The sequence below is a fragment of the Sciurus vulgaris genome (assembly GCF_902686455.1).
Source record: "Sciurus vulgaris genome assembly, chromosome: 12".
Lineage (NCBI taxonomy): Eukaryota > Metazoa > Chordata > Mammalia > Rodentia > Sciuridae > Sciurus > Sciurus vulgaris.
Window position 1 is genome coordinate 80,637,840 of NC_136473.1, and position 11,836 is coordinate 80,649,675.

An 11,836-nucleotide genomic window follows, 5' to 3' on the forward strand; every position below is an offset into this window, starting at 1 on the left:
TATATTCTTTTCTTATCCCATTAACAGTTACATCCTATACCCCTCCACATCCTCTTTGTCCTCCATTAGATACTGTAGACTTTATTGCAAATCTATTTGTTATACTGAAGATAATAATTGAACTCATTCTGTTTATTATGACAATATTGTTAACCTCCTCATAAGGGCTAATTGGTGTCAGGTTGCATACTGTCTGAACTGGGCACTGCTGATATTGATCTCCCCCTTAAAGAAAAGGTTTTGGAAACCTATAGGGTCACTATAGGCCTATAGGGGGAAACTGTAATACCCCAGATCTGCACTGCTAGAGGGGAAGATGCATGAACAACATGAAAAAACAAGGGAAGAAAATGATCCAAACAAATCTAGATTCTATATTAATAGAATCCAGTGACAGTATGGTAGAAGAAATGTCAGAAAAGGACTTCAGATTATACATGATTAAGATGATTCATGAAGCAAAGGATGAGATAAGAGAGCAAATGCAGGCAATGAATGATAATACTAATAAGTAGTTAAAAGAGCAACTGCAGGAAGCAAAAGATCATTTCAACAAAGAGTAGAGATTCTCAAAAAAAGAAAAACCAAATGGAAATCCTTGAAATGAATGAAACAATAAACCAAATAAAAAACTCAATGGAAAGAATCACCAAAAGATTAGACCACTTGGAAGACAGAACCTCAGACAATGAAGACAAAAGATTTAATCTTGAAAATAAAGTTGCCCAAACAGAGAAGATGGTAAGAAATCATGAACAGAATCTCCAGTAACTATGGGACATCCTGAAAAGACCAAATTTAAGAATTACTGAGATCGAGGAAGGCACAGAGATACAAACCAAAGGAATGAACAATCTATTAAGTGAAATAATATCAGAAAATTTCCCAAACCTGACGAATGAAATGAAACATCAAATACAAGAGGCTTACAGAACACTAAATGCACAAAATCACAACAGATCCACACCAAGGCACATTATAATGAAAATGCCTAACATACAAAATAAAGATAGGATTTTGAAGGCTGCTAGAGAAAAAGTACCAGGTTACATATCTTAGGGGGAAACCAATATGAATATCAGCAGATTTCTCAGCCCAGACTCTGAAAGCTAGAAGGGCCTGGAACAATATATTTCAAGCTCTGAAAGAACACGGTTGCCAACCAAGAATCCTATACCCAGCAAAACTAACCTTCAGATTTGAAGGTGAAATAAAATCTTTCCATGATAAACAAAAGTTAAAAGAATTTACAAATAGAATGCCTACACTACAGAATATTCTCAACAAAATATTCCATGAGGAGGAAATTAAAAACAGCAATGTAGGTTAGCAAAGGGAGGAACTACCTTAAAGGAAAACCCATTCAAAGAGGAAACCAAGTCAAGTTAAAAACCAAAAATAAGCTCAAATGACTGGGAATACAAATCATTCTCAATAATAACCCTGAATGTTAATGGCCTAAACTCATCAATCAAAAGATATAGACTGGCAGAATGGATTAAAAAGAAAGACCCAACAATATGCTGCCTGCAAGAGACTCATCTCATAGAAAAAGACATCCGCAGACTAAAGGTGAAAGGATGGGAAAAAAACTACCAAGCACATGGACTCAGTAAAAAAGCGGGGGTTTCCATCCTTATTTCACATAAAGTGGACTTCAAGCCAAAGTTAGTCAGAAGGGATAAAGAAGGACATTTCATACTGCTTAAGGGAACCATAAATCAAGAAGACATAATGATCATAAATATTTACGCCCCAAACAACGGTGCATCCATGTACATCAAACAAATTCTTCTCAATTCCAGGAATCAAATAGACCACAGCACAATAATTCTAGGTGACTTTAACACACCGCTGTCACCACTGGACAGATCTTCCAAACAAAAACTAAACAAAGAAACCATAGAACTGAATAACACAATCAATAACCTAGACTTAACAGACATATACAGAATATTCCATCCATCAACAAGCAAATTCATTTTCTTCTCAGCAGCACATGGAACCTTCTTGAAAATAGACCATATGTTATGCCACAAAGCAGTCCTTACTAAATGCAAAAAAATAAAGATACTGCCTTGTGTTCTATCAGACCACAATGGAATGAAATTAGAAATCAATGACAAAATAAAAAACAGAAATTACTTCAATACCTGGAGACTAAATAATAGGCTATTGAATGAAACATGGATAACAGAAAATATCAGGGAGGAGATAAAAAATTCTTAGAGGTAAATGAGAATGACGACATAACATATCAAAATCTCTGAGACACTATGAAAGCAGTACTAAGAGGAAAATTCATTGTATGGAGCGCATTCAAGAAAAGAATAAAAAGTCAACAATTAAATGACCTAACATTTTAGCTCAAAGTTCTAGAAAAAGAAGAATAAAACAACACCAAAAGCAGTAGAAGACAGGAAATAATTAAAATCAGAGCTGAAATCAATGAAATTGAAACAAAAGAAAATTCAAAAATTTTACAAAACAGAAAGTTGGTTCTTTGAAAAAGTAAACAAAATAGACAAAGCCTTAACCACATTAACAAAGAGAAGGAGAGAGAAAACTCAAATTACTAGAATTCATGATGAAAAAGGAAATATCATGACAGACACCACTGAAATACATAACATAATGAGAAGCTACTTCGAAAATCTATATTCCAACAAAATAGAAAATACCGAAGACATTGACAAATTTCTAGAGACATATGGTCCTCCCAAACTGAACCAAGAGGACATACACAATGTAAACAGATCAATATGAAGCAATGAAATAGAAGAGGCCATCAAAAGCCTACCAAGCAAGAAAATCCCAGGACCAGATGGATTCTCAACTGAGTTCTACTAGACCTTCAAAGAAGAACTCATTCCAATACTTCTCAAAGTATTCTAGGAAATAGAAAAGGAGGGAACCCTACTAAATTCATTCTATGAAGCTAATATCACCCTCATACCCAAACCAGACAAAGACACATCAAGGAAAGAAAATTTTAGACCAATATCCTTGATGAATATAGATGCAAAGATCCTTAACAAAATACTGGCAAACTATATCCAAAAGCATATTAAAAAAATTGTGCACCACGATCAAGTGGGGTTCATCCCAGGAATGCAAGGTTGGGTCAACATCCATAAATCAATAAACATAATTCATCATGTCAATAGACTTAAGGATAAGAATCATATGGTTATTTCAAATGACACAGAAAAAGCGTTCAACAAAATACAACACCCCTTCAGTCTCAAAACACTAGGAAAAAGTAGGGATAGTAGGAACATACCTGAACATTGTAAAGGCTATTTATGCTAAGCCCATGACCAACATCATTCTTAATGGAGAAAAACTGAAACCATTTCCTTTAAAAATGGGAACAAGACAGGGATGTCCTCTTTCACCACTTCTATTCAACATCATACTTGAAATACTAGCCAGAGCAATTAGACAGACTAAAGAAATTAAAGGAATATGAATAAGAAAAGAGGAGCTTAAGCTGTCACTATTTGCTGATGACATGATTCTCTATTTAGAGGATCCAAGAAACTCCTCCAGAAAACTTCTAGACCTCATCAATGAATTCAGCAAAATAGCAGGTTATAAAATCAACACACATAAATCTAAAGCATTTTTATACATAAGCAACGAAACATCTGAAAGGGAAATGAGGAAAACAACTTGATTCGCAATAGCCTCAAAAAATAAAATAAAATACTGGGGAATCAATCTAACCAAAGAGATGAAAGATCTCTACAATAAAAACTACAAAACATTGAAGAATGAAATTGAGGAAGACCTTAGAAGATGGAAAGATCTCCCATGTTCTTGGATAGGCAGAATTAATATTATCAAAATGGCACACTTCCAAAGGTGCTATACAGATTTAACGCAATTCCAATTAAAATCCCTATGACATTTCTCATAGAAACAGAAAAAGCAATCATGAAATTCATCTGGAAGAACAAAAGACCCAGAATAGCCAAAGCAATCCTGGGCAGGAAGAGTGATGCAGGAGGTATCACTACACTAGACCTTAAACTCTACTATAGGGCAATAGTAACAAAAACGGCATGGTACTGGCACCAAAATAGACAGGTAGGTCAATGGTACAGGATAGAAGACATGGAGACATACCCACGTAAGTACAGCAACCTCATACCAGACAAGAGTACCAAAAACTTACAATGGAGAAAAGATAGCCTCTTCAACAAATGGTGCTGGGAAAACTGGAAATTCACATGCAGTAAAATTAAATTAAACTCCTGTCTCTCACCTTGTACAAAACTGAACTCAAAATGGATCAAGGATCTAGGAATTAGACCTGAGACCCTTCACCAAATAGAAGAAAAAGTAGGCCGGAATCCCCATCATGTTGGCTTAGGACCAGACTTCCTTAACAAGACCCCCATAGCACAAGAAATAAAAGCAAGAATCAATAAATGGGATAGATTCAAACTAAAAAGTTTTTTCTTAGCACAGGAAACAATCAATAATGTGAATAGAGAGCCTACAGAGTGAGAGCAAATCTTTTCCACACACACCTCGGACAGAGCAATTATCTCCAAAGTTCATACAAAGAACTTAAAAACTTTACATCCAAAATACAAAGAACCCAATCAATAAATGGGCTAAGGAAATGGGCAGACACTTCACCGAAGAAGATATACAAGTTATCAACAAATATATGAAAAAGTGCTCATCATCCCTAGTAATTAGAGAAATGCAAATTAAAACCACCCTAAGATTTCATCTAACTCCAATTAGAATAGCTATTATCAAGAACACAAGCAATAATAAGTGTTGGCATGGCTGTGGGGGAAAAAGCACACCCATACATTGCTGATGGAGTTGCAAACTGGTGCAGCCACTCTGGAAAGCAGTATGGAGATTCCTCAGAAAGCTTAAAATGAACCCACCATTTGACCCAGCTATCCCACTCCTCAGTTTATACACAAAGGACTTAAAATCAGCATACTACAGTGATGCAGCCACATCAGTGTTCATAGCAGTTCAATTTACAATAGCTAGATTGTGGAACCAACCTAGATGCCCTTCAATTGACGAATGGATAAAGAAACTGTGGTATATATACACAATGGAATATTACTCAGTCAAGAATAGTAAAATTATGGCATTTTCTGGTAAATGGATGAAGTTGGAAAATATCATGCTAAGTGAAATAGGCCAAGCCCAAAAAACGAAAGGCCGAATGTTTTCTCTTATAAGTGCATGACAATATATGATGGGAGTGGCAGGGGGAAGAGAAAAATGAAGGAACTTTGGATGGTGTAGAGGAGAAAGGGGTGGGAGGGGGTGAGAATGGAAAAACAGTCGAACGAAACAGACAGTCTTACCCGGTATGTACGTATGATTGCATGAATGGTGTGAACAGAATAGTGGTTAGCAGAGCCTAGGAAGTGTGATGGGAAAGGAAGGAGAGATGATGGGCGGTACATGCAGAGGTACCGCTGGAATCGTGCTCTGCGGCAGCATGGGATACTGCGGTTGACAGCAGTCACTAAATATTTCAAAAGAGATAGTAGAGGGTTCTGAATGTTCCCATCAGAAAGAAGATGTGTTTGTCTGAGATAATAGATAAGCCAATTATTCTGATCTGATTATTACACACTGAACATAGGTGTGGGAATATGTGGACTGCCCTGCATCCTTAAATAGGTACATTACTACAAATAAATTAAAATAAAAATGTGTTTATTAAAAAGTGTTTTGGTTAAGAGAAGGAAGAGGATGAGGGAAAGTTTTCTTTTTTAACTGAGAAGGAAAAGGATTTAGGAAGGACTAAGAAAAAGAAGAGGAGAAAAGAGAGAATAAGGGGAAGCTTATTTATCGTCGTCGCAGATAAGCCATGACCTATGGCATAAGGCTGTAGTTTTAAACATGAATGTTTGACAAAACAATACTGTTAGGAAGTAAAGCTTAATAATATTGTAGTTGTCATATTTATTGTTCAGAATTTAAAAGTCGAATATAGGATTTCTATTTTGGTGACTGCAAGAGGGCCTGGAAAAGTAAGGGAGCAAATGGAATCTTTGGAGAGACTTCCTGTCTCTGCCACCACTGGAAAACTGACTTCCACAATTTCTCACCATCCGAAGGTGACCTGCACTTGCCATCAGGTGTTGCTGTGATGGTGAGGACTGGGAGCTGCCTGTCCCCATTCACAGAGAACAATGGTTGCCACGGGCTGTCTCCTGGGAAGGATCATCATGTTTGGCCATCTTGTTGCAGCCATTTGGTGGCCTCAGCCTCACCTGTTTTCTTATAGTTTCAGGGAAATCCCTGCTCTCTGAGGAATTTCAAATTCCTTTTGAGTATGTGTGGTCTGAGAGCCATCAGCTAGACAGCACTACTCCAAAGGGCTGACTGCGCCTGTTATGGTAAGGATTCTCACATGGCCGGAAACTTCTGGTTACTTTCAAATTTCTTCCTACCTCCGTGGCTCTGGGGGAATATGATTCCTTCAACGAAGGGCTTGTATTCTACTGTCTTTACTTGATTCTTGGGTACAAGTTGCTGCAAACATCCTACCACCCCAACCAAACATGAGCTTGGAAGAAGATGTTGAGGTGAGATTTGAGAAACCAGACAGCATGCTGGCTGGGAGACACAGAGAAACTACCAAACCCCAAAGGCAACTCTACTTTGAATGGAAGATCTGGCTGTACAGCATAGTATCTCAGTCCTTTTCCTTCTTCTTTGGTACCACAGCCTTTCTGGTTGGATACCAGCTCAAAAAAGTTTTTCTCTTCCACAGCATGGCCCTATCTATTTTCTTTCCTCACCTTTCCTAAGAAGTATCCTCAGCTTAATTGGATGAACAAAGACAGCTTTAGTTAGATCCCTGTCATAGACACTAAAAAATGACAATAGATCTGGTCATTCATGCAGAAGGTACAGAATGTAGAGAGTGAATAACATCAATCTCTGTGCTTGGCCTTTCTCATTTTAAGATGGCAAAAAGTTGGGGTAAGGGGTGTCAGTATAGGGAGGAAACACAGAAAAGGACAGTGATTCCTTGAAACAGAAGTGGAAGTGGGGTGAGGTGGCGCACGCCTGTAATCCCAGCTACTCAGAAGGCTGAGGAAGGAGAATCACAAATTTGAGGAAAACCTCAGCAACTTAGACGCTGTCTCGCAATTTAAAAATAAAAAGGGCTGGAGATGTAGTTCAGTGGTGAAGCACATGCCTGATGGGGGTCAATCCCTAACACATTACACACACACATGCACACACACAAATAAAATGGAAAAAGAAAGAGCATCCCTGTGCTCCTCTGAGTAGAAGGTACTTAAGATCCATGTTTCTCCGCAGAGCTACACAGCACCCTGGCATCATGTACTGTTGTCATTGGAAATATATCATAGCAATCATGTTGCTGTCAATCATGAATATCTTCCTCTATGAGAAAATCTACCATGATGAATATAAGCAATCTTGGGTGAGTACCAGAACCTGATAATGGAGCCAATTTTGAAGTATTAAATGGGAAAATAAATATAGTCGATATTTAGGTCTCATCTATGTAGAACATTCTAAAATCACTACAAATATTCTTAGAAAAGAGAAGTGGATTTTTAGAGTAAATTTTTAAATTAAACTTTAAAAAGTACTTATAATTGAGAAATTTACTTTCCTAAACAAAAGGCAGTTTATTTTCTGTCAATATTCCATCAAGAAGGAGGGGAAAAAAGAGCAATTTGTTATAACTCAGTAGTGACCGTGCAGAAAAACAGACCAAGAATGGGGACATTTCCAGGGTAAAACAGAATAACATTAGACAGAGAGAATTGGAGATATGATGGCCAATTTGGGGGTACCTAAGAGACACCTAGCAGAGGGATAAGGATGGGAGTTGTCAGAAATTCCAGGAGTTCCTGGAGCTTCCCTTAAAAATTCCATGGGGTTTTCTACACTATTGAAGGAAGCGCTGAAAGTAAAGCACGTCAACCTGATTCACACTTTCTTAAAATCATGATTTTAAAACAGTCATTTTACACTGGTCTTTGAGATACGGATAGGACCTGAATAGGGATAGGGAAGAGGAGGGGGCATTCTCCGGTTAAAAATGGTGGTGCACAGACACCTCTAGAGAACTGTGCTGATTGGCAGGATCGCAGGCAATGATGACCTCCTGGCTGCTGTCACCTCCCTTACCCAGCATGCCAGGGGAGATGCAATTCATCCCATTTCTCACATGAAGGAACTTCCCCAGTGTAAACATCTGCAAATGAGAACACCCAATCCCACACGGGCCCACTGAGGCTTTGGAATCCACGTTTTGTCTGGACCGCCTCAGACCAGCCAGACACAGCACAGGGTGGCCAGGGAAGTGGTGCAGAACTGGCTGGTCAGACTGTGTGAGAGAAAGGACTCAGACCGAGGTGTGGCTGTAAGTTCCCTAAGTGCAGACCAGGTCTTGTCCTCAGCATCTCTCTCGAACCCAGCCCAGGCCTCAGGAGAGTCAGACCACATTGGCCAGCCTGCTGATGGTAAAGAAAGGAGATGCAGGGCGTGGCCAGCAGGCAAGTCTGCCTCTGAACAGGCATAGGAACCCCCTAGAGACTTTCCACTCTAACCTGGGCCACACTTGCCTGACTCAGGACCCTGGCTTCTGCTGGGAAGCACCTGGAGGTCTCCTGACGAGGTGGACAGAGTGGGTAGCCGAGTCCTGACATTCATTCTCCCTGGTGACTGAGTCCTGGGGCTCACTCAGCCTGTCTCAAGGGCGATGTGCTCAACTGTCTCCAGAGGATCTGGGGGTAAACCTCAGGGTTGATACATATCTATCTGGTCCTCAGAAGGAAAAGAAGGAAATCCTTCAGCAGACAGCTCGGGAACAAATCAACTCTGAAGTCAGTAACCACCTGGAAGTTTTCAGGGAGCTGCAGAAAAACTCCCCTCTACTCCAGCATGCCAACTATGAACTCCTGGCTGGAGCCCTTCCCAAGGAAAAGAGTGAGTATGGGGGCTGCAGGTGAAGGTCTGACAAGGGATTTTAACAAGAAAAGGGGAGGACCGTCAAACACAGGAGTGAGCTGGTAGCTGGCCAGACAGGAAGGAGGGCACTGTAAGCCAGGGCCAGGCTAGGGAATTCCCAGCAGGTTGCATCCTGGGTGCATTTCCCTCCTGCCTGTTCACCCCTTCAGTGCCAACAGGATGAGGACACCATAGTGTGACCCTGTGATGGAGCCATCCCATGTGAAGCTCATTCATGGCAGGCCCCAGGGAGGGAAGACAGGATGAGACAGGAGCCCAGGGGAGCCATGGGAAAGAGATCCAGGTAGAAGGAAAAGAGGGCATGTGGGCTTTGTGTCCCGGTGCACTGCACTGCCCGGCCCTGGGGCTTACAGGGGTCCATGGAGATCCTCTGATCTAGGTCTGAGTGGTCCATGATGACTGAGGTCATTCTGAAGGTCAAGATCTTGCTAAGAATATTTGCCTTTGCTACATGGTGACCTCCCCCATCAGAGATAACCATGTCCTTCACAAAGCTTCCTCCACATCCTTTCAAAGTACTCAACAAAAGAAACTGCTTCACAGTTTCTGATTCCTTACTAACCTCTCACCTGGACCATACACTCCCAGTGAGAAGAAAGGTGAATTTGTTGCAGGGATTGGCATGACGGGGAGGGTCTTAGGAGAGTCCTAGGAACTCTCCACCATCCTGAAGTGCTAAAGGTCCCCCTGTCTCCCCCAGAGCTGCTGACAGTGGGCATCTCCTCAGTGCAACGCCCCCAAGGGAGCTACCTCCTGGACACCCTGCGGTCCCTGTTCCAAGCTTCCTCCGAAACTGAGCTGGAGACTATGGTGGTGCTGGTGCACCTGTCAGACCCTGACCCTGAATGGCTGGGCCCAGCAGTTGCCAATATTTCAGACCTCTTTGAACCACACATTGAGGCCAGGGGGCTGCTTGTGGTCCGTGGCCTTCTGGATGGCTCCCCACTGAGGAATGTAAACCAGTCCTCACCCTGTGAAGAACTTGATTTCAGGCAGAAAGCGGATTATGCCCTCCTCATGAACTTTGCAAGCAACCTCTCTGATTACTTCCTGTTGATGGATGATAATGTCCAATGTATCCTCCATTTTGTTTCTGCCATCTCTTGGGCATTATCAGCCTGGAAAGAATACCCTTGGGTGACCCTGGAGTTCTCCAGCCTGAGACTCTCTGGGAAAGTGTTCCATTCTGGTGACCTCTCCCGCCTGGCCTCCTTCTTCCTCCTCTTTCTCAAGGACACTCCCACTCACTTGCTTCTGTCAAATTTTGGTTTCCTCTTGGGCCAGATGGCTCCAATTAGCCTTACTCCCAAACTCTTCCACTCTGGGCACAATGGTTTTATTTCTGAGGATACCTGTTACAAAGAGAAAGAAGAGGAAAAGAAGCTTGGTAAGCCCCACAATCCTCCTGCCCATATCTATACTAACATGATCTTTGGAAGCTTCTTTCTCCCACATTATGCCTACTCTCTGGACTTCAATTACTTCAAGACTCAACATGTCTTCCCAGGCCACACCTATACTGTGGTTTTAAAAGCGTCTTACAAGGTGATCCAGATAGAAGTCATTACGGGGGTTGGCATATGGGGGATATGTCGCTTGGAACATGGCCAGGTAGAACTGGGCTACCTTCCTATTGGGAAAGGACAAGTCTGTACCCGCTATGCCCTGCTAGGACCATTGGTGAAAGGCCAACTCAATCAGAAGTTATATCATGACAAAGACTTTGTGGAGGAAGTGAGATGCGTGCGACTGCTAGTGACAGCTCCTCAGGAATCTGACGTATGTATCACAGGGGTCCATATCTGGACTCATGTCTGAAAAAGTAGGAATAAAATGGCTAATGTGGATTCTAGAAGGATGAGGTTTGGGGATGGATCTATGTCAAAGAATTAAAGCTTTTAAATTCATCAGGAACATCACCTTCATAGTCATTTCAGGCTCCTTAATACAGATGACACAGATTTATAAGAGGCAGAATGAAGACTGGTTCTTCCTGACCCCAAAGAGCTACAGAGATGGACATGTTCACCAAGAGTTTCCCATTTTCTTTCCACACGGATCTCCTTCTCTAAGATTTTACCCTGAGGTAGGTACTGCTTTACTGAGTTTTGGAAATGGCCTGAGATATGACATGAACATAGAACTGGAATCTGACTTCACACAAAGTCCAGTCCTCCTAAATGTCAAACATCAGACCTTACTGTGAATTCAAAAATGAGCTTTTGGCTGCCCGTGTAGTCCTTAGATGTGGATGCTAATCTTTGAATATTTTCATGTCTACCTTCCTCTAGGACAAAGGCACATAATATTTACTGGTGCTTTTCAAATGCCAAAAAGAAAGAAAGAAAGAAAATTACTGAACTGGTAGATACACTTTTTTTTTTTTTTTTTTTTTTGAGTGGGGGATACTGGATATTAAACACAGGGGCACTTAACCACCAAGCCACATCCCCAACCCTCCTCAGCCCTTTTTTACTTTGAGACAGGTCTCACTGAGTTGTGTAGGGCCTTGCTAAGTTGCTGAGGCTGGTTTTGAAGTCATGATCCTTCTGCCTCAGCCTCCTGAGCCACTGGGAATGCAGGCATGGCACCACCACACCCAGCACTAGATACACTTTCTTGACAACAGTACACAATCCATTATCTATAGACATGAAACTACCTGTTTTGCATTTTTAGTTTAAGAACTGAAAGCATTCCTTCATTCACTCCTTCATATTAATATGTATTTATTTTGTGGATTCTTTCTGTTTGACAATTCAAGGTAGTAAAGATTCTAAGAATAGGGACTGCAGGGTGTCCAGGAGGAAGCTCCCGTGGG

The 11,836-nt window shown here is 41.1% G+C and overlaps 1 protein-coding gene across 1 annotated transcript; it reads left to right on the plus strand.

Annotated features, from left to right (window-relative positions):
• Positions 1-7,387: 7,387 nt before the first annotated feature.
• On the plus strand, positions 7,388-10,833 carry LOC306641977 (alpha-1,3-mannosyl-glycoprotein 4-beta-N-acetylglucosaminyltransferase C-like; the record flags this gene model as incomplete). Its single annotated transcript, XM_079107297.1, has 3 exons — positions 7,388-7,456; positions 8,817-8,973; positions 9,716-10,833. The coding sequence occupies 3 exons, from the start codon at positions 7,388-7,390 to the stop codon at positions 10,831-10,833; spliced, it is 1,344 nt and encodes a 447-aa protein (XP_078963423.1).
• Between the last annotated feature and the right edge of the window lie 1,003 nt (positions 10,834-11,836).